The sequence below is a fragment of the Balaenoptera borealis genome (genome assembly GCF_965194805.1).
Source record: "Balaenoptera borealis genome assembly, chromosome: 3".
In the NCBI taxonomy this organism is placed as follows: Eukaryota; Metazoa; Chordata; class Mammalia; order Artiodactyla; family Balaenopteridae; genus Balaenoptera; species Balaenoptera borealis.
The window spans coordinates 93001496-93029424 of record NC_138866.1 but is presented as its reverse complement, the minus strand read 5'-3'; the positions used below and the strand labels follow the sequence as shown (position 1 = coordinate 93029424).

At 36.9% G+C, this 27929-nt stretch overlaps 2 protein-coding genes across 3 annotated transcripts in view; both read left to right on the top strand.

Moving 5' to 3' along the window:
* TRPM7 (transient receptor potential cation channel subfamily M member 7) overlaps positions 1-9526 on the top strand; it is a 112114-nt gene extending 102588 nt beyond the window's left edge. For both annotated transcript variants that reach the window (XM_082387893.1, XM_082387894.1), the window contains one exon: positions 8037-9526. In XM_082387893.1, coding sequence (XP_082244019.1) covers positions 8037-8167 — 131 coding nt within the window. In that variant the 3' untranslated portion in view covers positions 8168-9526. The remainder of the gene's footprint in view (positions 1-8036) is intronic.
* Positions 9527-9858: 332 nt separating this feature from the next.
* Positions 9859-27929, top strand: part of USP50 (ubiquitin specific peptidase 50) — a 42534-nt gene continuing 24463 nt past the window's right edge. Inside the window, exon 1 of the mRNA XM_082387976.1 lies at positions 9859-27650. Coding sequence (XP_082244102.1) covers positions 27598-27650 — 53 coding nt within the window. The 5' untranslated portion in view covers positions 9859-27597. The remainder of the gene's footprint in view (positions 27651-27929) is intronic.

Here is a 27929-nt window from a genome sequence, read left to right as displayed (position 1 = left end):
TATTATTGAATCATAAGTTATATCACAAACCAGTTGTTCTCACCCTTTGGTGTGTGTCAGAATCCCCTGTGGAACTTTTTCAAAATTACAGGTGCCTGGCACTCACCCTTGAGCTGTATTTTTAAAAGTCCCTCGCATTATGACCAATAATATAGTAGTAATTAAGAGCTTGGACCTGGGAGCCAGACTCCAGGGCCTCAGAGATACCTATGTCATAGAGGTTTGTTGTTTTTTGTTTGTTTGAGGAGTAAATGAGTTGGTATTTGTGAAGTACTTAGAACAGTGACAGGCACATAGTAAGCATGTTAATACTACTATCTGTAAATTTTTAAAAATTGTTCATTGTTAATAGATACAGAAATTATTTATTTTTGTATATTGACGTTGTATTCTGCATTCTTGCTAAACTCACTTAGTTCTAGGAGGTTTTTGTTTGTTTGGTTCTTGTTTATTGTTTGTAAATTCCTTGGAATTTTCTGGGTAGACAATAGAGACAGTTCTTTACTTCCTTTCCAATCTGTATGCCTTTTATTTCTTTTTCTTGACTTTTTGTAATGGCAAGGAATTCAAGTACAATGTTGAATAGGAGTAGTGAGAGTAGACATCTTCCATGCCTCATTTCTTGAAGATGCTTATCCTAAATGTTCACTGAATTTGTCAGATGTCTTTTCTGCATCTATTTATATGATCATTTGGTTTTTCTTCAATTGGTTAGTATTACATTGAATTACATTGATTGACTTTTTAAATGTTGAGCCAGTCTTGTATTCCAAGGACAAACTCCACTTTGTCGTGGTATATATTTTATATATATATATATATATTTTGGTTGTGCTGGGTCTTTGTTGTGCCAGGCAGGCTTCTTAGTTGCAGCTCACAGGCTCCTTAGTTTCGGCATGTGAACTCTTAGTTGCAGCATGCATGTGGGATCTAGTTCCCTGACCAGGGATTGAACCCAGGTCCCCTGCATAGGGAGTGCAGAGTCTTCACCACTGCACCACCAGGGAAGTCCCTGTCATGGTATATTATCTTTTTTATGTGTTGTTGGGTTCAATTTTCTAATTTGTTGATGATTTTTATATCTATGTTCATGAAGAATATTCGTCTATGGGGTTTTTTCCCTTGTACTCTCTTTGTCTTGTTTGGTGTCAGGATAATACTGACCTTAAAAATAAGTTGTGTTTACACCTCTTTTGTTTTGGGGAATAGATTGTATAGAATTGATATTATCCCCACTTCAAATGTTTGATAGAATTGTCTAGCAAAACCATCTCAGTCTGAAGTTTTCTTTGTCAGATGCTTTTTAATTAAGTTTAATTTTTTAAAATAGATGTCAGTTTCTTGAGTGAGTTTTAGTAGTTTGTGTCTTTCAGGGAATTGGTCCATTTTATTTGTTTATTTTTTTTCCAGTTTCATTGAGAAATAATTGATATACATATCTATAAGTTTAGAGTGGATAGCATGATGGTTTGATTTACATATATTGTGAAATGATTACCACACTACATTAAGCTAACATCCATCTTCTTGTATAGATAGAATAAAAAGAAAGAAAAAAAATGTTTTTCCTCACGATAACTCTTAGTATTTACTCTCTTAACAGCTTTCCTATATATCATACAACAGTGTTAGCTGTAGTCACCATGTTGTACATTACATCCATAGTACTTATTTATCTTATAACTGGAAGTTTGTACCTTTTGACCACCTTCCTCCAGTTCTCCCTCCCCTCACCCCTCTACCTCTGGTAACCACAAGTCATCTGTTTCTGTGAGTTTGTTTGTTTTTTTAGGTTCCATGTATGAGTGAGATCATACAATATTTGTCTGCATTTTATTTAAATTGTCAAACTTATGGGCATAGAGTCAATGATACTACTATCTTATTTTTTTAAATGTCTGTGGTGAATCCTCTCTTTCATTAGGGTAATTTGTGCTTTTTATTTTTTGGTCAGTGTGGCTGAGGTGTATCAGTTTTATTGATACTTTCAAAGAACCACTTTTTGTTTTCATTGTTTTACTCTACTTTCTGTTCTCAGTTTCATTGACTTATTCTCTATTATTTTCATGTTTCTGCTTGCTTTGGTTTTAGTTTGTTTTTTCTGTAGTTTGTTAGGGTAAACATTTAAAATATTCATTTGAGACTTTTTTTCTAACAAAACATTTTAGTGCTGTAAATTTAGTGCTGTAAATCGTCTAAGCATTGTGTTAGCTGCATCCCACAAATTTTGATATTTAAAAAAAATTTTTTTTGGTATGTTTTAGTTTTGTTTTTATTTTTTAAATATTTCTTATTTCCCTTGAGATTTCTTCTTTGACCTATGGATTAATTACAGGTGTCTTTTTTGTTTGTTTGTTTGTTTATTTATTTTTGGCTGCATTGGGTCTTCGATGCTGCACGCAGGCTTTCTCTACTTGTGCCGAGTGGGGGCTACTCTTCACTGTGGTGCACGGGCTTCTCATCGCAGTGGCTTCTCTTGTCACGGAGCACGGGCTCTAGGCGCGTGGGCTCAGTAGTTGTGGCTCGCGGACTCTAGAGAGCAGGCTCAGTAGTTGTGGTGCACGGACTTAGTTGCTCCGTGGCATGTGGGATCTTCCTGGATCAGGGCTCGAACCCATGTCCCCTGCATCGGCAGGCGGATTCTTAACCACTGCACCACCAGGAAGCCCCTACAGGTGTCTTTTTTAGTTCTCAAATATTAGTAAATTTTCCTGGTATCTTTCTGTTACTGATTTCTTGCTTAATTCCATTCTGATAAGAGAACATACTTTATATGATTTCAATATCAAAATTTTTTTTAACCTTAAAAAGATACTGTCCCTAGTGAATGTTGCACATACGCTTGAAGAGAATATTCTCTTGTTGGATGGAGTATTCTATAAATGTTAATGAAGGAAAGTTTTTTGTTGTTTTTTTTTTTAATTTATTTTTGGCTTCATTGGGTCTTCATTGCTATGCATGGGCTTTCTCTAGTTGTGGCGAGCAGGGGCTACTCTTCGTTGCGGTGCGCGGGCTTCTCATTGTGGTGGCCTCTCTTGTTGTGGAGCAGGGGCTCTAGGTGCGCGGGCTTCAGTCGTTGCAGCATGCAGGCTCAGTAGTTGTAGCTCACAGGCTCTAGAGTGTAGGTTCAGCAGTGGTGGCACACGGGCTTAGTTGCTCTGTGGCCTGTGGGATCTTCTCAGACCAGGGCTCAAACCCATGTCCCTTGCATTGTCAGGAGGATTCTTAACCACTGTGCCACCAGGGAAGTCCCAATGAAGGAAAGTTTTTTGATAGTGTTGTTCTGGTTTTTAATATCCTTGCTGATTTTCTGTCTATTTATTCTGTTTATTACTTAGAAAAAAGGTCTCTAAGTATAATTGTTGATTTATCTGCTTTGCTTTCAGTTCTATCAATTTTTCCTGCATGTATTTTTGAAGGTTTGCTCTTAGATACACACAGATTTACAGTTGTTATGACTTCTTGGTGATTTAATTTTTATTAAATTAATGCCATGGTAATTCTCCTTGTTCTAAAGTCTGCTTTGTCTGATATTAACATAGCTTATGATTAGTGGTTTCATCAGGTATCTTTTCCCATTCTTTTTACCTGTATATATTAATTCTATTTAAAGTGGTTTTCTTGTAGACAGCATATAGTTAGTTCCTAGGTTTAATTTGTTTTTTAAAATCTAACCATTTCCATCTTATAATAGCTGATTCAGACCCTTTACATTTAATGTAATTATTGATATGGTTAGATTTTGATCTGCTGTTTTATTGTTTTCTGATTGATGTCTCTGGTTTGGTTTTTTTGTTGTTTTCTCCACCCCACATCCCACACCCCACACCCCACACCCCCGGCTCTGTTTTAGTATTCTATTTCATCTTTATGTTTAGGTTTTTTAGTGGTTGCTCTTAGTTCCCCTTACCTAAGAATGTATTTCACTTTCATTCCTGAAGGGTATTTTCACTGGATCTAGAATTTTAGGTTGACATTTCTTTCTTTCAGCACTTAAAAAATGTTCTGCTGTCTTCTAGCCTCTGTTATTTATGATGAAAACTCCACAGTCATTTGAATTGTTCTTTCCATGATGTATCATTATAATCTATCTTCTTTCAAGATTTATTCTTTATTTTTGGTTTTGAACGGTTTGATTCTGTGGTTATGTTAACTGCAGTTAGCAGTATGTCTAGTTGTAGCTTTCTCTGAGTTTATCCTGTTTCAGCTTTACTAAGCTTCTTGAATTTGCCAATTTATGACTTTTATCAAATTTGGGGAGTTTTTAGCTATTATTTCATCAAATATTTGTCTGCATCAATCTCTTCTCTTTCTGGACTCTCATAAAAAGAATGTTAGACCTTTTGATATTGTCACCCAGGAACCTGTGGCTCTGATTACTTCCTTAAAAATTAATTTTTTTCTTTTGTTCAGATTGGATAATTTCTATTGATCTACACACACATTCACTGACTCATTCTTTATTTCTTCATTCTGCTATTAAGCTCATGCACTGAATTTTTTATTTCAGTTATATTTTTCAGTACTATAATTTCCTGTTGGTCTTTTTATACTGATAATTTCTCTGCTGAAAACTTATTTTTCCTTTCATTTCAAGTCTGTTTGTCCTACGTCATGGAGTATGGTTCTAGTAGCTAGTTTAAAGTCTTTAATTATTCTACCATCTGGGTAACCTTGGGATTGGCTTCTCTTGGTTGTCTTTTTCTTTGAGAATCTTTGAAATATTCCTGTTTTTTGTATCTCTAGTAATTTTAGAATGTGTCCTGGATATTTTGAATATTATGTTATGAGATTTGAGGTCTTATTAAAAATCCTCTATAGAGAATTTTGAATTTTTGAATTTTGAATCCTTGAGATTTTTGGTGTTAGTAGGCAATCAACTCAGTTAAATTCAGTTCACAAGTCCCAGTCTATCTTCTGTGTGGCTGTGCCTCTAATGTCAGTTTAGTTTTTAAAGCCTTTGCATTATTAATCAGGTCTCTCTCACATGTGTGTCAAACAAGGGCAAGTCTGGGACATGAGTGAAGGTCTGCACCATAGTTTAGTTCTCAAAGCCTATGCTATGCCATCCTTCCACATATGTGCCACTCAAGCATGAGTCTGGGATTTCATACATAAATTTAGGGTGTCTCTCTCTCCTTTTTCCTCCTCTCCATGATTTCTTCCATACTTTGTGACTCCCAGGAGCCTCTTCTTTCCTTTTTTTTTTTTTTTTTTGGTACACTGCCTAGAAAGCCAGGATTTTGGCATCCCTGCGCTGTCACACACATTCTGCAATTAGGTCTGTTTCTGGTGCTGAAAATAATACTTTTGGGATCATAGAGGTACCTATTCTCAGTTCTTCTGGTCAGAGAGAAGGGTTTTCTCCTGGAGTCGTAGGTTCTTGCCCAACTGCCACCACTGTAGGAATGCCTCTTCATGACCAGGGCTTAGGTAAAGGGGAGAAGAGCAAAAAGAATAATTAAAAAGAGGGAATTCCCCTCAACATTTTCCATCCCACAGGGTCCTCCTTCCTTATCCTGTGGCCAGAAGGTCTTGGAGCTTTTTGTGTCCACGCTCACTGTATGTTTCTGTGATTGAGCTATCTTCAAGTCTAAGCCCAGAAATAAGAGATGGGAAAAAAACAGGAAGCTCACCACCATATAAATCGTTCTCCAAGTTCTGATTTCCTTCTCCTATATGTCTGCTGTTACTTTTCAGAAATCTGAGATAGTTGCTTTATGTATCATGTTTTTACTTGTAATCAGTGAGAAAGAGAGAGGATGGAATATGCTTAGTCCATTTAAGCCAGCAGTAGAACACACAATGATGAATTTAACAGGCAGCCCAGATATAATTTTTATTTGGTTTTGATACAATGCAATATTTAATAGCATATCTGTTTTTTAAATTGTCATTTAAAGGATTTTACAACTTGGAAGGGACCTTAAAAGCAACCCAGTCCAAGTCCATCGTTTTACAGAACATAAAATAAGAGTTTACATGATTTGCCCATGGTTACACCATTAGTTAACAGCATTATAATTGTGAATTGAATTATAATTGTGTTTCTATCCATTGTTCTTTGTGTACACTTCAGCTACAAATTAATTTGCATTCCCTAAGGCCTTACTGGCAAAGTCTTGAATTTAAAGTTTATCAAAAATTGTTCATACTGTAGCAAATATGTATTTGGACCATTGAATATAGACTATTACTGAAATTAAAATTAACAGTTCATATTCTGAGTGTTGGTTCTGTTTTACATGGAGATAAAAGTATAAGGGTATATGCACGACTGTGGTTTGTTTATAAAGTATAAATTTGATACTACTGTATTGTTTTCCAATTCTGCAACCATTGTCATATATGTCTGTTACTCCCTGAGTTCATCCTATCCCATAGCTATAAAGGCAGTCTACATACTGATAGTACCAAATTTAACTGAAGACTAACTTCTTTCCTGAGCTCTTGTTTCTATATTGAGTTTCCTACATTGCTACTTGAATTACTTTTTTTTTTTTCTTTTTTTTTTAATTTATTTTTGGCTGTGTTGGGTCTTCATTTCGTGCGAGGGCTTTCTCTAGTTGCGGCAAGCGGGGGCCACTCTTCATCGCGGTGCGCGGGCCTTTCACTATCACGGCCTCTCTTGTTGTGGGGCACAGGCTCCAGACGCGCAGGCTCAGTAGTTGTGGCTCACGGGCCTAGTTGCTCCGCGGCATGTGGGATCTTCCCAGACCAAGGCTCGAACCCGTGTCCCCTGCATTGGCAGGCAGATTCTCAACCACTGTGCCACCGGGGAAGCCCTTGAATTACTTTTAAGTAACACTTTCGCTCCAGAACTCTTGACTTTCATTTTCCAACCCTACCCACGAAACTCTGCTTCCCTGTCTCATTAATGGTTACCCAGTTGCTCAGGCTGAAAACCTAAAAGCTAGCCAGTTCCTTTGTTCTCTTACTTTTCATAACCAATCTGTCAAATTCTGTCTGCTCAAATTCTGAAATCTCCCTAGAATTTATCAATTTCTCTTCATCGTCATTGCCACCATTTTGTTTCCTGGATTCTTACCAGTTGTCCTCTAACAAGACTTCATGTGACGATTGGAATGGTCATTTTAAACAAATTTGATTACATTCCTCCCTTAAGACTTCTTAATACCTTCCACTGGATTTTCACCGTATTCTGTACTTAGCTTGCAAACCATGAATCAGAGGTCAGCAAACTTTTCTGTAAAAGGCAAACAAAGGAAGTATACATTTTAGGCTTTGTGGGCCATATGGCCTGTGTCACAGCTATCCAACTCTCCCATTGTAGTACAGAAACAGCCAGAGACAATCTGTAAACAAATTTCTATGGTTGCATTCCAATAAAACTATTTACAAAAACAAGTAGCAGGCCAGATTTGGCGCACAGGCTGTAGTTTGACAACTGCTGACCGTTAACAATTGTTTGACCTCATTTTCTCCTAGTCTTTCCCTCATTCACTACATGCAAGCCATGCTGCTTCTTGCCATTCTTGGAACACACCAAGTCCATTTCCTTTTTGCAGTCCGCAGTTAACTTTCTCTGCATAGAGTACTCTTCCTGGGACTTTGATTGGTCATTTCTTAATATTCAGGTCTTATATGTTACCTCCTGTGGCTTTTCTGCCCAGCCCTATCTAAAAGAATCACCTTATACCGTCTCCCACCTGACCCTCATCACACTATTTTCTTCAAAGCACTTGCTACTACTTAAAATTGTCATTTTTCTATTTGTTTTTCTTCACCTACAAGAATATAAGCTCCATGAGAACAGGGACCTTACCTGCCTTGTTCACTGCTGCGTTTCTACACTTACATGAGTTACTGACTCATGGTCGGAGTGTAATAATTATTTGTTGAATGATTTCATTTTTATGTGTATAAATTTTGTGACTTTTGAATTTATAACAGCCTTGTAGAAAATAGATCTGGCATGTTTAGAGGGAAATTAATTTAGAAAATGTTCTTAATTTTCTGTTTCTAAGCAATACTGACTCTTTTTTTCTTTTTTTTGTTGGGGGTCATGAATATAGATCTGAAGAGGAATGACTATACACCTGACAAAATTATATTTCCTCAGGATGAGCCTTCTGATTTGACTCTTCAGCCTGGAAATTCCACCAAAGAATCAGAATCAACTAATTCTATTCGTCTGATGTTATAATATTACTGAATCATTGGTTTTGCCTACACCTCACAAAAATGTTACTGTCACTTTTCATTTAGGAGGGAATTGTTTGGTAATAAAGAAAAGCGTGTGCTAATTGAATATGCTGAACTGGCACATTTAAAAGGTCAATATTCTTTTGACCTGATTAAATTAGTCAGGAACTCCCTATACAATACAGCTGGCAGCTGTTAAATTTTAAAGGTAAAGAAAAATTAGTGTTTATAACTTTTTAAAGGGCTCTTTTTAACAGAGGATTTCATTTGACTTTGTTCTGATGAGGGTAATACCCTCTCTTCATGTGGTGCAATACCATTAACCAAAGTTAGGTGTCCGTGCAGATTTTATTGGCAGCTGGTTTACTGCCATTCAGCTAGCGAAATGAAGAAATCACCCAGTCTTTTGGTTAAATGGCAGTCAGGTGTCTTCCTCAGTGTGTTTTAGTGTGTTCAGTGATGATGTCACTAGTGCCCAGCTAGATGCTTGTTGTTTCCCATCTCATGGGAAAGGAGATGGCTTGGTATAATTCTAGATCTACAGGGATATAGAAAGCCCAAGCCGAAAACCATTTTCTAAGAGGGACCTTATGAATCAGGGTTAGGCTCCTGTTTAAAAGATAGAGCCAGATTTTTCGTTAAATAGAGCCCAAATTGTGCAAAAGTATTAGTGCTTTTTTTTTTTAAACATTGTTAAGTAGAAGAAAGCCATGGTAGACTGGTATAACCTAAATGTATCAAAGGAGAAACTTAACTCACTGTTCAAGAGAAGTTACCTTGTGAGAAAAGTTAAAGTGCTTTTTTCTTATCTATATCTACTATAGTTACAACTTGGAAGTTACATACTTCTCAAAAGATTTTATTGACCAGTATATCAAATCAGAATGTAAACATGAATTTTTGCATATATTTAAAATTGTGTAGGAACATCTGAACATGAATATTGTTTGTGGTACTTAAGAAATTGAATTGGATTATCATTATGTGATGTTGGGAGATTGCAATGCAACTTCATGCCAATAAAATGTAATTTAACTGCCCCAGATGTTGTTGAATACTCAGCAACAAGAAAAGCTTTGCATCTGTCTGAAGTTCTGTGCTTTGACTTTTTTTCTTTTTTTTTTTTTCCCTAGGTACTAATTTTAATTTTTATTTGGGAGGGAGCAGTGTAAATCTTATTTGTATTAAGTAGTGTATCTCATAGATACAGACAAGGGAAAAAGAGATAAGCTGTTCAAATAGTGTTTAATATTGATGGGGGGAGAAAGAAAAAATGTATTAAAGATATTATACTATATACATTTTGTATATCATTAAATCTTTAAAAGAAATTAAATAAATTTATTCTTGTTTACAGATGTTTTACTGAGTTTAATCATTCTGAAAAATTAATATTTTCAGTGTTAATTTTTTTCAGAATATCAGGTTTTTTTTAAATGAACCATTTGTACACCTGTGCATTGTGATCTCCTGTCCTGTACAATGTTTAAAGTGATCTTGATTTCCTACTGTCTTTATTTATTTATTTCTGGATCTGTTTCTTGTTATGTCAGAAAAGAGGGATATAAATTGTCTACTGATATTTAATTTTTTGTTGATTATTTTCACATAATAATAATAGTACTTGAACATGTATTTAGTACTTAATATGTGTCAGGTACTATTCTAAGTACTTTACATACATTAACCCATTTAATCCTTACAACAATCTTATGAAATAGGTATTATTATTATCCGATGATGCTGATTAGAAGATGACGGCATTAGGTAAAGTAACTTTTCTCAGTTTCTTATACTCAGTAAGTAGCAGCACTAGAATTTGAACACAGGCAGGTAGACGTGTTTGTTTGTTGGTTTTTTTATACTGCCGGTTCTTATTAGTCATCAGTTTTATACACATCAGTGTATACATGTCAATCCCAATCGCCCTATTCAGCACACCACCATCCCCACCCCACCGTGGTTTTCCCCCCTTGGTGTCCATACGTTTGTTCTCTACATCTCTGTCTCAACTTCTGCCCTGCAAACCGGTTCATCTGTACCATTTTTCTAGGTTCCACATACATGCGTTAATATACGATATTTGTTTTTCTCTTTCTGACTTACTTCACTCTATATGACAGTCTCTAGATCCATCCACGTCTCAACAAATGACTCAATTTCGTTCTTTTTTATGGCTGAGTAATATTCCATTGTATTATGTACCACGTCTTCTTTATCCATTTGTCTGTCGATGGGCATTTAGGTTGCTTCCATGACCTGGCTATTGTAAATAGTGCGGCAATGAACATTGGGGTGCATGTGTCTTTTTGAATTATGGTTTTCTCTGGGTATATGCCCAGTAGTGGGATTGCTGGATCATATGGTAATCCTATTTTTAGTTTTTTAAGGAACCTCCATACTGTTCTCCATAGTAGCTGTATCAATTTAAATTCCCACCAACAGTGCAAGGGGGTTCCCTTTTCTCCACACCCTCTCCAGCATTTGTTGTTTGTACATTTTCTGATGATGCCCATTCTAACTGGTGTGAGGTGATACCTCATTGTAGTTTGATTTGCATTTCTCTAATAATTAGTGATGTTGAGCAGCTTTTCATGTGCTTCTTGGCCATCTGTATGTCTTCTTTGGAGAAATGTCTATTTAGGTCTTCTGCCCATTTTTGGATTGGGTTGTTTGTTTCTTTAATATTGAGCTGCATGAGCTGTTTATATATTTTGGAGATTAATCCTTTGTCCGTTGATTCGTTTGCGAATATTTTCTCCCATTCTGAGGGTTGTCTTTTTGTCTTGTTTATGGTTTCCTTTGCTGTGCAAAAGCTTTGAAGTTTCATTAGGTCCCATTTGTTTATTTTTGTTTTTATGTCCATTACTCTAGGAGGTGGATCAAAAAACATCTTGCTGTGATTTATGTCCAAGAGTGTTCTTCCTATGTTTTCCTCTAAGAGTTTTATAGTGTCTGGTCTTACATTTAGGTCTGGAATCCATTTTGAGTTTGTTTTTGTGTATGGTGTTAGGGAGTGTTCTAATTTCATTCTTTTACATGTAGCTGTCCAGTTTTCCCAGTGCCACTTATTGAAGAGACTGTCTTTTCTCCATTGTATATCTTTGCCTCCTTTGTCATAGATTAGTTGACCATAGTGCGTGGGTTTATCTCTGGGCTTTCTATCTTGTTCCATTGATCTATGTTTCTGTTTTTGTGCCAGTACCATATTGTCTTGATTACTGTAGCTTTGTAGTATAGTGTGAAGTCGGGAAGTCTGATTCCTCCAGCTCCGTTTTTTTCCCTCAAGACTGCTTTGGCTATTCGGGGTCTTTTCTGTCTCCATACAAGTTTTAAGATGATTTGTTCTAGTTCTGTAAAAAATGCCATTGGTAATTTGATAGGGATTGCATTGAATCTGTAGATTGCTTTGGGTAGTGTAGCCATTTTCACAATATGATTCTTCCAATCCAAGAACATGGTATATCTCTCCATCTCTTGGTATCATCTTTAATTTCTTTCATCAGTGTCTTATAGTTTTCTGCATACAGTTCTTTTGTCTCCCTAGGTAGGTTTATTCCTAGGTATTGTATTCTTTTTGTTGCAGTGGTAAATGGGAGTGTTTCCATAATTTCTCTTTCAGATTTTTCATCATTAGTGTACAGGAATGCAAGAGATTTCTGTGCATTAATTTTGTATCCTGCAACTTTACCAAATTCATTGATTAGTAGTTTTCTGGTGGCATTTTTAGGATTTTCTATGTATAGTATGATGTCATCTGCAAACAGTGACAGTTTTACTTCTCTTTTCCAATTTCTGTTCCTTTTATTTCTTTTCCTTCTCTGATTGCCATGGCTAGGACTTCCAAAACTATGTTGAATAATAGTGGTAAGAGTGGACATCCTTGTCTCGTTCCTGATCTGAGAGGAAATGCTTTCAGTTTTTCACCATTAAGAATGATGTTTGCTGTGGGTTTGTCGTATATGGCCTTCATTATGTTGAGGTACGTTCCCTCTATGCCCACTTTCAGGAGACTTTTTATCATAAATGGGTGTTGAATTTTGTCAAAAGCTTTTTCTGCATCTATTGAGATGATCATATGGTTTTTATTCTTCATTTTGTTAATATGGTGTATCACATTGATTGATTTGTGTATATTGAAGAATCCTTGCATCCCTGGGATAAATCCCACTTGATCATGGTGTATGATCCTTTTAATGTGTCGTTGGATTCTGTTTGCTAGTATTTTGTTGAGGATTTTTGCATCTATATTCATCAGTGATATAGGTCTGTAATTTTCTTTCTTTGTAGTATCTTTGTCTGGTTTTGGTATCAGGGTGATGGTGGCCTCATAGAATGAGTTTGGGAGTGTTCCTTCCTCTGCAATTTTTTGGAAGAGTTTGAGAAGGATGGGTGTCAGCTCTTCTCTAAATGTTTGATAGAATTCACCTGTGAAGCCGTCTGGTCCTGGACTTTTCTTGGGAGATTTTTATTCACAGTTTCAATTTCATTACTTGTGATTGGTCTGTTCATATTTTCTGTTTCTTCCTCATTCAGTCTTGGAAGGTTATACCTTTGTAAGAATTTGTCCATTTCTTCCAGGTTGTCCATTTTATTGGCATAGAGTTGCTTGTAGTAGTCTCTTAGGATGCTTTGTATTTCTGCGGTGTCTGTTGTAACTTCTTTTTCATTTCTAATTTTATTGATTTGAGTCCTCTCCCTCTTTTTCTTGATGAGTTTGGCTAATGCTTTATCAATTTAGTTTATCTTCTCAAAGAACCAGCTTTTAGTTTTATTGATCTTTGCTATTGTTTTCTTTGTTTCTATTTCATTTATTTCTGCTCTGATCTTTATGATTTCTTTCCTTCTGCTAACTTTGGGTTTTGTTTGTTCTTCTTTCTCTAGTTCCTTTAGGTGCAAGGTTAGATTGTTTACTTGAGATTTTTGTTGTTTCTTGAGGTAGGCTTGTATAGCTATAAACTTCCCTCTTAGAACTGCTTTTGCTTCATCCCGTAGGTTTTGGATCGTCGTGTTTTCATTGTCATTTGTCTCTAGGTATTTTTTGATTTCCTCTTTGATTTCTTCAGTGATAGCTTGGTTATTTAGTAACGTATTGTTTAGCCTCCATGTGTTTGTGTTTTTTACGTATTTTTTCCTGTAATTCATTTCTAATCTCATAGCGTTGTGGTCAGAAAAGATGCTTGATATGATTTCAATTTTCTTAAATTTACTGAGGCTTGATTTGTGACCCAAGATGTGATCTATCCTGGAGAATGTTCCATGCGCACTTGAGAAGAAAGTGTAATCTGCTGTTTTTGGATGGAATGTCTTATAAATATCAATTAAATCTATCTGGTGTATTGTGTCATTTAAAGCTTCTGTTTCCTTATTTATTTTCATTTTGGATGATCTGTCCATTGGTGTAAGTGAGGTGTTAAAGTCCCCTACTATCATTGTGTTACTGTCGATTTCCTCTTTTATAGCTGTTAGCAGTTGCCTTATGTATTGAGGTGCTCCTATGTTGGGTGCATATATATTTATAATTCTTATATCTTCTTCTTGGATTGATCCCTTGATCATTATGTAGTGTCCTTCCTTGTCTCTTGTAACACTCTTTATTTTAAAGTCTATTTTATCTGATATGGGTATAGCTACTCCAGCTTTCTTTTGATTTCCATTTGCATGCAATACCTTTTTCCATCCCCTCACTTTCAGTCTGTATGTGTCCCTAGGTCTGAAGTGGGTCTCTTGTAGACAGCATATAGATGGGTTTTGTTTTTGTATCCGTTCAGCAAGCCTGTGTCTTTTGGTTGGACCATTTAATCCATTCATGTTTAAGGTAATTATCGATATGTATGTTCCTATGACCATTTTCTTAATTGTTTTGGGTTTGTTTTTGTAGGTCCTTTTCTTCTCTTGTGTTTCCCACTTAGAGAAGTTCCTTTAGCATTTGTTATAGAGCTGGTTTGGTGGTGCTGAATTCTCTTAGCTTTTGCTTGTCTGTAAAGCTTTTGATTTCTCCATCGAATCTGAATGAGATCCTTGCCGGGTAGAGTAATCTTGGTTGTAGGTTCTTCCCTTTCATCACTTTAAGTATATCATGCCACTCCCTTCTGGCTTGTAGCGTTTCTGCTGAAAAATCAGCTGTTAACCTTATGGGAGTTCCCTTGTATATTATTTTTCGTTTTTCCCTTGCTGCTTTCAATAATTTTTCTTTGTCTTAATTTTTCCCAAATGATTACTATGTGTCTCGGCGTGTTTCTCCTTGGGTTTATCCTGTATGGGACTCGCTGTGCTTCCTGGACTTGGGTGGCTATTTCCTTTCCCATGTTAGGGAAATTTTCAACTATAATCTCTTCAAATATTTTCTCGGGTTCTTTCTCTCTTCTCCTTCTGCGACCCTTATAATGCCAATGTTGTTGCATTTAATGTTGTCCCAGAGGTCTCTTAGGCTGTCTTCATTTCTTCTCATTCTGTTTTCTTTATTCTGTTCCGTAGCAGTGAATTCCACCATTCTGTCTTCCAGGTCACTTATCCGTTCTTCTGCCTCAGTTATTCTGCTATTGATTCCTTCTAGTGTAGTTTTCATTTCAGTTAGTGTATTGTTCATCTCTGTTTGTTTGTTCTTTAATTCTTCTAGGCCTTTGTTAAACATTTCTTGCAATTTCTCGATCTTTGCCTCCATTGGTTTTCTGAGGTCCTGGATCATCTTCACTATCATTATTCTGAATTATTTTTCTGGAAGGTTGCCTATCTCTGTCTGCTTCATTTAGTTGTTTTTCTGGGGTTTTATCTTGTTCCTTCATCTGGTACATAGCCCTCTGCCTTTTCATCTTGTCTATCTTTCTGTGAATGTGGTTTTTGTTCCACAGGCTGCAGGATTATAGTTCTTCTTGCTTCTGCTCTCTACCCTCTGGTGGATGAGTGGCAGATAGGCTTTTATCTATGCTTTTAAGCCCCATGCTATATTAACTTTGAAGCAATGACCATTGATGATTTCTGTACCAGTTCCTAGTCACTTTTCTGAAACAAATTTACTCCATTAACTTTTTTAGTTAATTCTAGAAAGTAACAGTTTACCTGAAAACCACATTTAGATTACTCAAGTTCATCATTATTACTCTGTGGTCTGAAAGTGTCATTTACTTTAATTTCTTTAACATTGCTTCTCAGTCTCATCCTACTTAGAACAGAACTCCACCTCTTTACCAAATATTACTTCATAAAATATCTTCTGTAGATGTTCTCTAATAATATGCCTTCCTCAGTCTGGTGGTATATGTGAGCCACTATTATTTTAAAAGTAATGCATGTTGATTGTATTGGAACATATGGAAACAATTTTAAATGTAAAGAAAAATATAAAATTACCCTCCTTTTCCACCTTTAAGTTGGACTATGTTGCTTTCATAGTTACCATCTGTCTTTATACCCTGTTAGACTGTACAGTTCACAGAGGAAAGGACCCTTAAGATTTTTCGCTCCTGTAGCACCCACCACCTTGTATACCACATGCCTTGTGACAGACATTTCGTAAAAATAATTGAGTTTTTAAATGTTTTTCCACAATATCAAACTTTCTCTTGAGGAAGACAGATCAAAATGATACCATCTTGTGTATTTAAGTAGACAATCAAGGCAAAAGCACCCAGTAAATAGCTGTTTATCACTTACAAGACAGATGAAATAATTATTTGCAGGAAGCGGGGCATGTATAGGCAGGGAGGGATTTTTGAGATCTCCTTGTTTTACCACATCTGTTCTGATTGTTTCCTAGCTAGATTTCACACAAGGCATCTGTATTTGAGGAACCTGTATCCTCCGATCTGTCACAGTTAACCACCTAGTTAAATACTCAGTAATTATATATTGGAATAAAACTACTCAACCACTGTGTGTGTCTCTCAAAACTAGATCGTCTGTGTTACCAACTAAGAGTTGTCTTATTTTTGTATTTCCCTTGGAGCCTTGCTGGATTTTGTAGCATACAATATAGGTACTCAATAAGTACGTATTGAAGAAGTACCACAGAATATTTCCAATATTAGATGATCTGCGAGCTTTTTCTTAGGAGAAATCCCAAGGTAAGGTTCTGATCCTCTCTGGAATATGTTTTCCTCCTTCTAGGCCTTTTGGAAATTCCTCAAAGCAGAGTTTCTTCCTGGGGTTCTTGATTCTACCTCAGTGGGCATGAGACGGGTGGGAAAGGGTATGGTTATTCTTCAGAAAAGCTACATGCGCCAGTTTACAGTAAACAGTACCTTTCATCAGGGTACTTACTTTCATGCACTGTCCCACCCCACATTTAGCTCTTGCCCTTGTTTTTTCATTGGAATTTTCTGTGGAGTCCTGCATTATGGAACTTGACTTTCAATTATAAATGTTTTAGTATATGTTTCTAAAATACAAGAACTGTAGTATCTTCACATCTAAAAAACTTAAGTTACTTAATATCAGATAATATAGTCATTCTCAAAAAACATTATTTTTATAATTTGCTTGAATCAGGACCCAGATAAGATTCATGTTTTGCAGTTGCTTGATTTGTCTTTAAATTCTCTTTTAATATATAGGTTTCTCCTCCCACCTTTTTTTTTTCCAGTTTATTTTTTGAAGAACCAGCTCATTCATTCTAAAAAGTTTCCCACATAAAAGGTTTTGCTGATTATTTCATTAGTTGTCATTTTATGTTTATGTTTCCTGTATATGCCATAAGCTAGTTGTTAGGTTTAGAGGCTTGGTCAAATTCAAGATTGGTTTTTTGAGAATGCTTCATTGGTGGTGGTGTATACTTCCACTAGGAAACACAGGTCTTGTCTTTTCGGTGGTCATTGCTTAGATGTATTAATTAGGTCAGTGGTTCTCAAAGTGGACCATAGACCCTGAGAGTCCCCAGGACACTTTCACGGGGCCTACAAGGTCAAAACGTCTCATAACTCTTAAGTTATTATTTACCTTTTTCAATGTGTTGAAAGTTTTATTGATGTAGCAAAATTATTGATGGGTAAAACTGCTGGTACCTTAGCATGAATCAAGGCAGTAGCACCAAACTGTACTGTTGTTCATTATAGTCTTCACCTTCATGCCACAGTTTTTTTTTAAGTTCATTTCAATTTTTAATTAATCTTGACCTTGAAAACATGTCTTTAATAGTCTGTGGAACAAAATGAAAAATATGCATAAAGCACTTTTGCTACATAATGAAGTGTGATGATTGTTTCAAAGGAAAGGCAATTATGCAATTGTGTGAGTTACAAACTGAACTAGTCACTTTTTTCATTGAACATGTCTACTTGGAAGAATGACTGGCAGACAAACCAGGGTTCTTCTGACTTGAGTGTTTGGCAGAAAACTAACAGTACTTGTTACTGCTAAAATTTGAACTTTCAAGAGAAAGTTGGAATTTTAGAAAACTTGCCTCTTAACACCGTAGCATGACAGCTTCCCAATACTTTTCCAATATAATCAGTGCTGATTTAACAACAGTTATTTTTGATAGTTTATAATGAAATGTGTCAACATTTGGACGATCTGCAAAACAACCAGTGTTCTCCAGATGCTCTGTGCATGGATTACAAAATGGTCCGTGAATGAAGAAGTGAATGAAACTCTAGCAGGGTAGAAGAAGTTTACAGGGGTTTCAGATTCTACACTGCAGCTGACCTTTAAGAAACCACCATTTGTCAAATTTTGGTATTGTCTCAAATAAGAATATCGACAACTATCTAAAAAGCCTGTTAAAATACTCCTTCCCAAACAAAGCTAGACAAATCAAAGACAGTGTGTTATGCCTTATAGATTAATAAAATAGAATTAAGAGTCCAGAAATTTGTGGTTGATTTTGGCACCCTACAAGGGTGCCAAAACAGCTCAATGGGGAAAGAATGGACTTTTCATTAAATTGTTTTGCGACAACTAAGATACCCACTTGCAAAAGAATGAAGTTGAGCCCTTACCTCACACCATATGCAAAAGTCAACTCAAAATGGATTGAAGGGACTTACCTGGTGGTCCAGTGGTAAAGAATCTGCTTTCTAATGCAGGGGATGTGGGTTTGATCCCTGTTCAGGGAGCTAAGATCCCATATGCCACGGGGCAACTAAGCCTGCGTGCCACAACTGTTGAGCTCGCGTGCCTCAAGAGAGCCTGCTTGCTGCAAACTACAGAGCCCATGTGCTCTGAAGCCCATGCACCACAACTAGAGAGAAAACCTGCACGCCGCAAGTAGAGAGGAGCCCGAGCAGACAGCTCACTGTAACGGAAAGATCCCGCATGCCTCAACAAAGATCCTGTGGGCCTCAACTAAGACCCAACGCAGCCAAAAAAAAAAAAAAGATTGAAAACCTAAATGTCAGAGCCTAAATCATGAAACTCTTAGAAGAAAATGTAGGTGTAAATTTTTGTGACTTTGGATTAGGTGATAGTTTCTTACATATGGCGCCAACAGCAAAGGCAACAAAAGAAAAAATAGACAAATTGAACTTCGTCAAAATTTTTAAGTTTTGTGCTTCGAAGTACACCATCAGCAGTGAAAAGACAACTCTCAGCATGGGAGAAAAATTTTGTAAGTAATATTTCTGATAAAGGACTTGTGTAAAGAACTTACAACAATAAAAAGACAGCTCGTGACAAAGCAGTTTTAATCTTTGGTGTATGTTTATACTCAAGAGAAATGAAAATGTCTACACAAAACCTTGTACGCAGATGTTGATAGCAGCATTATTGATAACAGCCAAAAAGTGGAAACAACACAAATGTCCATTGGATGAATGGATTAATAAAATATGATATATCCAAAAGTAGAATATTGTGTGGCTATAAAAGGAAGTAGTGATGTATCCTACAACATCCCATGGGCCTTTCAATTCTGTAGTAACTGTGTATACACCACAGTGCAAAATGAAGCTGGATAGACTCGGATTCTTATTCTTGCTCTGCCACTTATTCCATGACTGACCAAGTTATTGAGCAAGCCTATTTGACAATATTTGTCTCATATTGTTGTGAAGGTGCAGTGAGTTAAGTACTCAGCAAATAAAAGTACTCAAATAATAGGTCTCTTCATGCTACCTTTTTTTCTCTTGGAAGTTCCAATAGAGAGAGGAGGGTATGATGAAGAATAGAGAACATTCTGAGAGTGATTTTTCTCTTTATAAAGGGACTTATTATCCTGTAGCTTCTTTTGTTAGTATAGTTAAAATATCAGCACCTGCTTAAGAGACATGTATATGTGTATAATGTGCTCAAAGTGTATGTCTTTTCCATCTTCATCTCAGCATTTGAAGGCACTTTTAAGTTATCCTTTAAGACTTTAAGAGTGAGATTAGAAAAAAACATGTAAAAAGTTGCCATAAGCACAAAGGTAAAACTAAAACATCAAGAGAATTCAAGTCAAGTAACCATACAAGCGCAAGTGTACGAAAGTCAAAATAATGGAAAATCTGTGGGAAGAGTTGGAAGCACAGAGAATAAATCTAAGTGGTCAATAGACTGTGAGTTATATGAAGGTAGAGACTTGTATTTTATTCACTGCTAAACAACCAGCACAGAGACTGGCACAAAGTAGAGTCACAATAAATATCTTCTAGATTAGTAAATGAGATATAATAGCTATTTAATAGGCGTTCCAGATTAAAAGACCTAGAAGAGAGGAAATAAGTGAAAAGACCTACTTAATGCCACATTTTGGTCACTCTGCAAATGAGCAAAAAAGTAAGTATACAGGGCTTCCCTGATGGCACAGTGGTTGAGAATCCACCTGCCAATGAAGGGGACACGGGTTCGGTCCCTGGTCTGGGAAGATCCCACATGCCGCAGAGCAACTAAGCCTGTGCGCCACAACTACCAAGCTTGTGCTCTAGAGCCCGTGAGCCACAATTACTGAGCCCGCGTGCTGCAACTACTGAATCCCACGTGCCTAGAGCCCGTGCTCTGCAGCAAGAGAAGCCACCACAATAAGAAGCCTACGCACCACAACAAAGAGCAGCCCCTGCTCGCCACAACTAGAGAAAGCCTGTGTGCAGCAATGAAGACCCAACACAGCCAAAAATAAATAAATTTTTTTAAAAAAGGTAAGTATACAAAGGGGAGAAAAGTCAGATTGACATAAGAATTTTCTCCTGTCCTATAGTATCTAGGAGATAACAAAGCAATATTGTTAAGCGAAAAGGGGGAGCTTGAACCCAGCTATTTAATGGCTTTCTCAGAAAGTTTACAATTTTCTTGGAAAATATTAAGGATAAACTCAAGCAAAAAGAAAAATAAAATCTAATTCTTGCTTCAGCAGCACATATACTAGAATTGGAATGATACAGAGATTAGCATGGCCCCTGCACAAGGATTACACACAAATTTGTGAAGTGTTCCATATTTTTCCCCTCAGACCCCGGCCATGCCCTCAACCATGGCAGAGATTGCCATTGCTCCTAGAAGAAGCCCAGCTCCCTCAGGGCTCCTGCTCCACCCCCTTGGGCCCTGGACTAGCCCCCCTGATGGCAGCAACCACCACTGAACCAGGAGAAGCCCTAGCTTGCAACTGACTCTAGCCACTCCAACCCCAGCCCTACTTCCCACCAAGAAGCCAGCTGCCAATGCACCCCAGGAGAAGACATGGCCCCTGTTCACTTCATGTCCAGCTCTCGCACTAAAGCCACTGGCCACACACAAACTGCATAGGGATGTTCCCATTCACCATGAAGACTGGGATAGGTAACTTTCACCTAATTTCATAGAGACAGAGAAAGTCAAACAAAATGAGAAGACAGGAATATGTTCCAAACAAAAGAGCAAAATAAAACCTCAAGGGGGGAAGAACCCTAATAAAATGAAGATAAGTAATTTACCTGATAAAGAGTATAAAGAAATGGTCATAAAGATGCTCATTGAACTCAGGAGAAAAATTGAGGAACTCAGAGCTTCAACAAAGAACATATAAGAAAGAACCAATCAGAGCTGAAGAATACAATAACTGAAATGAAAACTATACACTGGAAGGAATTAATAGCAAATTAGGTGATACAGAAAAACGTACAAGTGACCTGGAAGTAAGAATAATGGAAATCACCCAATCAGAACAGACAAAAAAAAAAAAAAATTTTTTTTTAATGATAGTTAAAGCGACTTCTAGGACAACATCAAGTGTACTAAGGTTCACATTATAGGGATCCCAGACGGAGAAGTGAGAGAGAAAGGGGCAGAAAATGTATTTGATGAAATTATGGCTGAAAACTTCCCTAACCCAAAGAGAGAAACAGATACCCAGGTCCAGTAAGCACAGAAAGTCCCAAGCAAGATGAACCCAAAGAGAGACCAAGACATACCATAATTAAAACAGCAGAAATTAAAGAGAATTTTAAAGGCAGCAAGAGAAAACAAAGAGGTACATCCAGGGCATCCCCCATAAAGCTATCTGCTGATTTTTCAGCAGAAACTTTGCAGGCCAGAAGGGGGTGGCATGATATATTTAAAGTGGTGAAAGGAAATAACCTATAACCTCAGATACTCTACCCAGCAAGGTTATCATTCAGAATTGAAGGAGAGATAGTATGCCTGACAACAAAAACAAAGAGTTCATCACCACTAAACTGGCCTTATAAGAAATGTTAAAGGGTCTTCTTTAAGTGAAAAGGAAAAGGCTATAACAAGAAATAAAATATATGAAAGGGAAAATCTCAGTGGCAAATGCAAATAACAGTAAAGGCAGTGGATCAACCACTGAAATAAGCTAACATGAAGATTAAAAGACAAAATTGTAAAATCAGCTGTAACTACGATAAACAGTAAAGGGATAGACATAAAGATGTAAAATATGACATCAAAAACATAAAACGTGGTGGGGGAGTGAAAAATGGAGATCTTTTAAAATGTATTGAACTGAAATGACTATCAGTTTAAAACAAGTAGATATAGTTATAGGTCGACATATATGAACTTCATGGTAACCACAAATCAAAAACCTAAAATATATATGCAAAAATTAAATAGAGGAACCCAAACATAACACTAAATAAAATCATTAAACAACAAAGAAGAGACTAAGAGAAGAGAACAGAAAAGAACTACAAAAACAACCAGAAAACAGGTAACAAAATGGCTATATGTACCTACCTATCAATAATCACTTTAAATGTAAGTGGTCTAAACACTCCAAAAGACATAGGGTGGCTGATTGGATGTAAAAAAACCAAACGAGACCCATCTGTATGCTGCCTACAAGAAACTCACTTCAGAGCTGAAAACACAGACTGAAAATGAAGGGATGGAAGAAGATGTTCCATGCAAATGGAAATGAATAAAGCTGGAGTAGCAGTACTCATCAGACAAGGTAGACTTTAAAACAAAGTCTATAATAAAAGACAAAGAAGGGCATTATATAATGATAAAGGGGTCAATCCAAAAGAGGCTATAAATTTGTAAATGGGCGCCTATCTGCACTTAATATAGGAGCATCTAAATATATAAAGCAAATATTAACAGACATAAAGAGAGAAATTGACAGTAATACAATAATAGTAGAGGACTTTACCACCAGACTTACATCAGTGGATAGATCATCCAGACAAAAAGTCAATAAGGAAACATTGGCCTTAAATGACATGTTAGAACAGGTGAACTTAACAGATATGTACAAGATATTCCACCCCAAAAAAGCAGAATACACACTCTTTTCAAGTACACATGGAACTTTCTCCAGAGTAGATCACATGCTAGGCCATAAAACAATTATCAATAAATTTAAGAAGATTGAAATTATATTAAGCTTCTTTTTGACCACAACAGGATAAAACTAGAAATCAATTACAAGAAGAATGGAAAAACAAACATATGGAGACTAAACAACTTGCTACTAAAGAAAACCACAGTGGGTCAATGAAGAAATCGAAGAGGAAAACAGAAAATATCTTGAGACAAATGAAAATAAAAACACCACTTTCCAAAATCTATGGGAAGCAGCAAAAGCAGTTCTAAGAGGGAAGTTTATAGCAATACAGGCCTAACTCAAGAAATAAGCAAAATCGATAAACCTTTAGCCAGATCATTAAGAAAAATGAGAGAGGGCCCAAATAAAATTAGAAATGAAAGAGAAGTTACAATCAATATCACAGATAAGATATACAATCATAAGAGAATACTTCAAATAGTTGTACAACAACAAATTGGACAGACATTTGCAGGACAGACCCATGTTTTTCGGGTTCTTCCCATGACAAAGTGTGAGTGGCCTCTGTGGGCATTACTGGCCTCTGTCGGAACACTTGCAATGTACCCACGTGTGTTAGAATTCTATTCCCACACGTCTTTGCAGGCTGTTCCCACTGAAAGTCTGCTAAGACTTGCCTACAATTGCTGACAGCCTCATCCCACCCCAACACTTGTACACTCACTCTCAGGCTAAAAAGCCATATTACTCAGTTTCTGGTGCAGTTTTAGTGAACTTAAAGCCATCTGAGAAGAGAGACCAAAAAAAAAAAAAGTAATCCATCAAAATCAGAAGCAGAAAATAACAGGGAGAGCCTGATTCCTTTCTTCTTTTCTTCCTTCGTTCTTTCACACTTTAGTCTAAAAGCCATAGCTGAGACCAATCTAGTTAGGCCTCATATTGTTGCAGGGCAGCAGTGACTTGACGTGGGGTGTCAGAGAAGCAGGGTAAGGATGGTGTCTGTGTGTAGTGTAATAGGGTGGGGATCAGGGGTGGCAGCAACAGGAGATAATTTACATGCATAGGGGTTGATCAAATAAGGAAACATATTGAGAGTAATGGGGGGCTGTGACACTGTAATAGTGTGAGTATACCTAGCTCCCAGATTTTCTAAATACTGTTCTCCTCTAACAGGAACCAGGGCTCTTTGAGAAATGGCTGACTTCAGGACTGGGACAGGGACAATACAAGGTAAGTCTGGAAGACCTTGCTGTACCAAAAAGTAAGGAAGTGCCCAAAGAATGATGGGGACATGTCAAACGGGTACAGAAAACATATTGAAGGGCCTCCTGCTGGCTAATCTTGAGATGATTTATACATCAGAAATAAATGATAATAATAACAGATTCTAATCCAGTGAATAAAACAAATTCATGAGTCCACCATGATTAATTTTTTTAAAAAACAAATGAGGAAAAGAGAAAACTTCTCTTTATAGTAGAGGATCAGCTAATGAATGTAGTTGGAATAACAGCATTAGGAAATCACCACTTGGCAACCACCATAGTGATAATTAATCCAGCCAAGCAACATTGATTAATGTGTGAAACTTTGATGAAGGATGGACCATTTACACTGTCTCTAAGTCCTCCCCACAAAATACTGATTACAAAAAGGAAAAGTAACTACATTGGAGAAACCTGGAAGGCCCCACTTTATCTGAATGATTAGAGTTAACATTGCCAGTGCTGGGACAGATCAAAATTGTGTTGCACCTAATATGATGCAGTAAGAACACAGCATCACTTCTGTGATATTTGTATTACAAATGCATGAAGTGAATCTGATCATGAGGAAACATCAGACAAACCCAAATTAAGGGGTATTCTTCAAAATAACTGGCCAGTAATCTTCAAAAGTGTCAAGTTCTTGAAAGTCAAGGAGATATATAAGAACTGTTTCAGGTTGAAGGATCCTAAAGAGACGTGATAACAAAATGCAATATGTGATCCCAGCTAAGCCATGCCCAGACTCCGACCTACAGAAACTGAGATAATATTGTAAATGGGTGTTGTTTTAAACCACTAAGTTTTTGGTAATTTGTTACACAGCATAGAACACTAATCCATGGGTGATCTTACTTATGCACATAGATACAAAAATCTTGAACAAAAGATTAGCAAATAGAATCCAGCAATTCATGAAAATGATGCTGCATCACAAATAAGATAGGTTTCTCCAAGAAATAGAATATGGGTTTAATACGTGACCATCATCAATAATTAACCACAATAACAGAATAAAGAAGATAGAATCTCATGATTACCTCAAAAGATACAGAAAAACCTGATCACATTCACAATCTATTCATGATTGCAACTCTCAAAAAAAAAAAACTATGCCTTTAGTAAGCATCACACTTAATGGTGAATTATTCAAAGCTTTTCCTCAGTTCGGGAATGAGCTATGGATACCTACTATCCCACTTGTATTCACTGTTTTACTAGAGGTGCTAGCTAGTTCAAAAGATAAAAAATAAAAGTCGTAAGAATTGGAAAGGAAATAATCCAAAGAACCTAAATAAAAATTAGACTTAAGTAAGTTTATAAAGGTTCCTGGATACAAGATCAACATATGAATATGAATTGTATTTTTACCTTCCAGCATCAAATTAAAATGAAATTTTAGCAAGACTATATTGATTAGGAGAAACTGAAGGTCTTGGGAGAACTTCACTGACAAAAGGAGCAGGATGATAGGATTCAAGTCCTCCAGAACCACCACTGTGGTGACTTCAAGAAACTCCTCTGTAAATAGGCTGCAAAGATCAAATAGCTGCAAGAGTTAGCACCTCTAGTTGCCAGGATCCCTTATCCTGGTGTCAAAAAGTGATTATTCTTAATGTCTTTGTGTAGCCTGAGTATAAATATATAAATATAAATGTATATGTATAACCATTTGGACATACTATAGGCAAACTCTTAAGCACCTTGCTTTTTGACTTACCAGTACTGTATCTTGGAGATAAATCCAAGTTACAAATATGTCTACTACATTCTTATTTTTTAAACTTTTTAGTTTGAGATAATTTCAAACTTACAGAAGGATTTCAGGAAGAGGATAAAGAACTCCAATATACCCTCACTCAGATTCACCAATTGCAGACATTTGGGCTGCATTTGCTTCATATTTGCTTTATCACTCCCCCTTCCCTCCTTTCCTCATGTGTGTCTGTGTCTGTGTGTGTTTTCCTGATCCATTTGAAAGCAGGTTGCATAAATCATGTCCCTTTATCCCTAAATCCTTCAATGTGTATTTCTTAAAAACCAGGACATTATCTTTAATAAACAGAATACAGTTTTATAAAATTCAGATATAAAACTATTCTTATATAATCCATATTCAGATTTCATCAGTTGTCCCAATAATGTCCTTTTATACTATTTTTTTTCCTGATCAAGGATCCCGCCCAGGATTGAGTATTTGTCTTGTTTCTCTAGTTTCTTTTTAATCTGAAATAGTTCTCAGCCTTCTTTCTTTCCTGACATTGACAATTTTGAAGAGTTTTTTCCTTTTGTTACCTCATTCATTTTACTTGATGTAGAGTTGAGAAAAGATGAATTGAATTGGCCCTAATGGCTCTTTCTTTACCTACTCTCTACAGATTCTAAGTTAGCTCGGAGGAAGAACATGTTGGTATTAGCTCCGGAACTCCAGTAGCTCCCCCTTTCTAACAAGGCCACTTCCTCGACCAGGTTGCTATCACTGCTTTGGTCGCATGTATTCTCTCACCCCTTTTCATCTAGACAGAGCATTGGGTAAGGGTTCTTTGCAGGGGTTGGGGGGTCCCTCTCTATTGAAGTGCTTTCTTTTTTTTTTAACATCTTTATTGGAGTATAATTGCTTTACAATGGTGTGTTAGTTTCTGCTGTGTAACAAAGTGAATCAGCTATACGTACACATATATCCCCCATCCCCTCCCTCTTGCATCTCCCTCCCACTCTCCCTATCCTACCCCTCTAGGTGGTCACAAAGCACTGAGCTGATCTCCCTGTGCTATGCGGCTGAAGTGCTTTCTTAAGCACAGTTCTCTGTGAAGAAAATGAGAGCTCAGGATCTCATGTGTGCTTTGCTATTTCTCAATTTATAACTTCTTCTTTGATGAATATTTTTATTTGCCCAGTGTGGCATTAGTGGTGTGTGTGTGTGTGTGTGTGTGTATACCTCTTTTGCACTATAATTGATGACCGTGAAGGGAAATACTCCAGTCTATCCCAATGCTATGCATTTTGGGAAGCAGCAAAATCCATCTGCCTCTTTCCCCGGTGTGAGACACAGTCCCTCAAAGTCCCTGGAGTGGTGTGGTTACTGGGAAGGTGGATGAGTACCCTAAGGGGGCAGAGTTGCCATAGTATACACTGATATGGAGGCAAATCTTCTGTGTTTGTGTGTGTGTGTGTGTCTGTAATATATATATACAAGAGAAACTTGGAAAGATGAAGAGAGGTTATATGTTCAGTTAATTCTCTGAAATCTAATCTTTTAAGTTTTAAAGCAACCAAGTAACAGTATCTCATGGCAGCATTCTAGAATTTTGAAGTGTAATATAAAGGATTATGATGTATGGGAAATCCAAGTTGGAAGGTACCTGAAGTACGGATGAAATCAGTTTGCAGCTACTGACAGTAGGAAGGAACATATAAGTTGTGTATTACAAACAAGAAGAGCCAAAGTAACAGGCTTGGAGAAATGAAGTTAAAAGGATTAGACGGAGCTCCTGAATAGAAGTGAAAGATCAACGTCATTTCACTAAAATGGCTTCGCGACAGCCTTTCACTGCAGATGACTTCAGTATCTACTATGTCCTGTGAGCCTCTGTCTACTACAGTTTTCTAGATAAGCTTAGCTGAGCTGGAGTGGGGTGGGGGAAGCCATGCTTAAAGGGGTCAGGACGTACGTGCCGAATTTTGAATGGATTCCTCAGGGTTGACCCATTGGAGGTCTCCCAAAGGGAAGGGATGGGACGACGTTATTTAATATCTAGCCAATAGTTATTCCTAAAGAGTGACAGCCCAGGGCCTCCTGTGACATTGGTAAATAAAAGGGGAAATGTCCCTCCGTGTAAAAGAGAGCACTTTTCAAACTG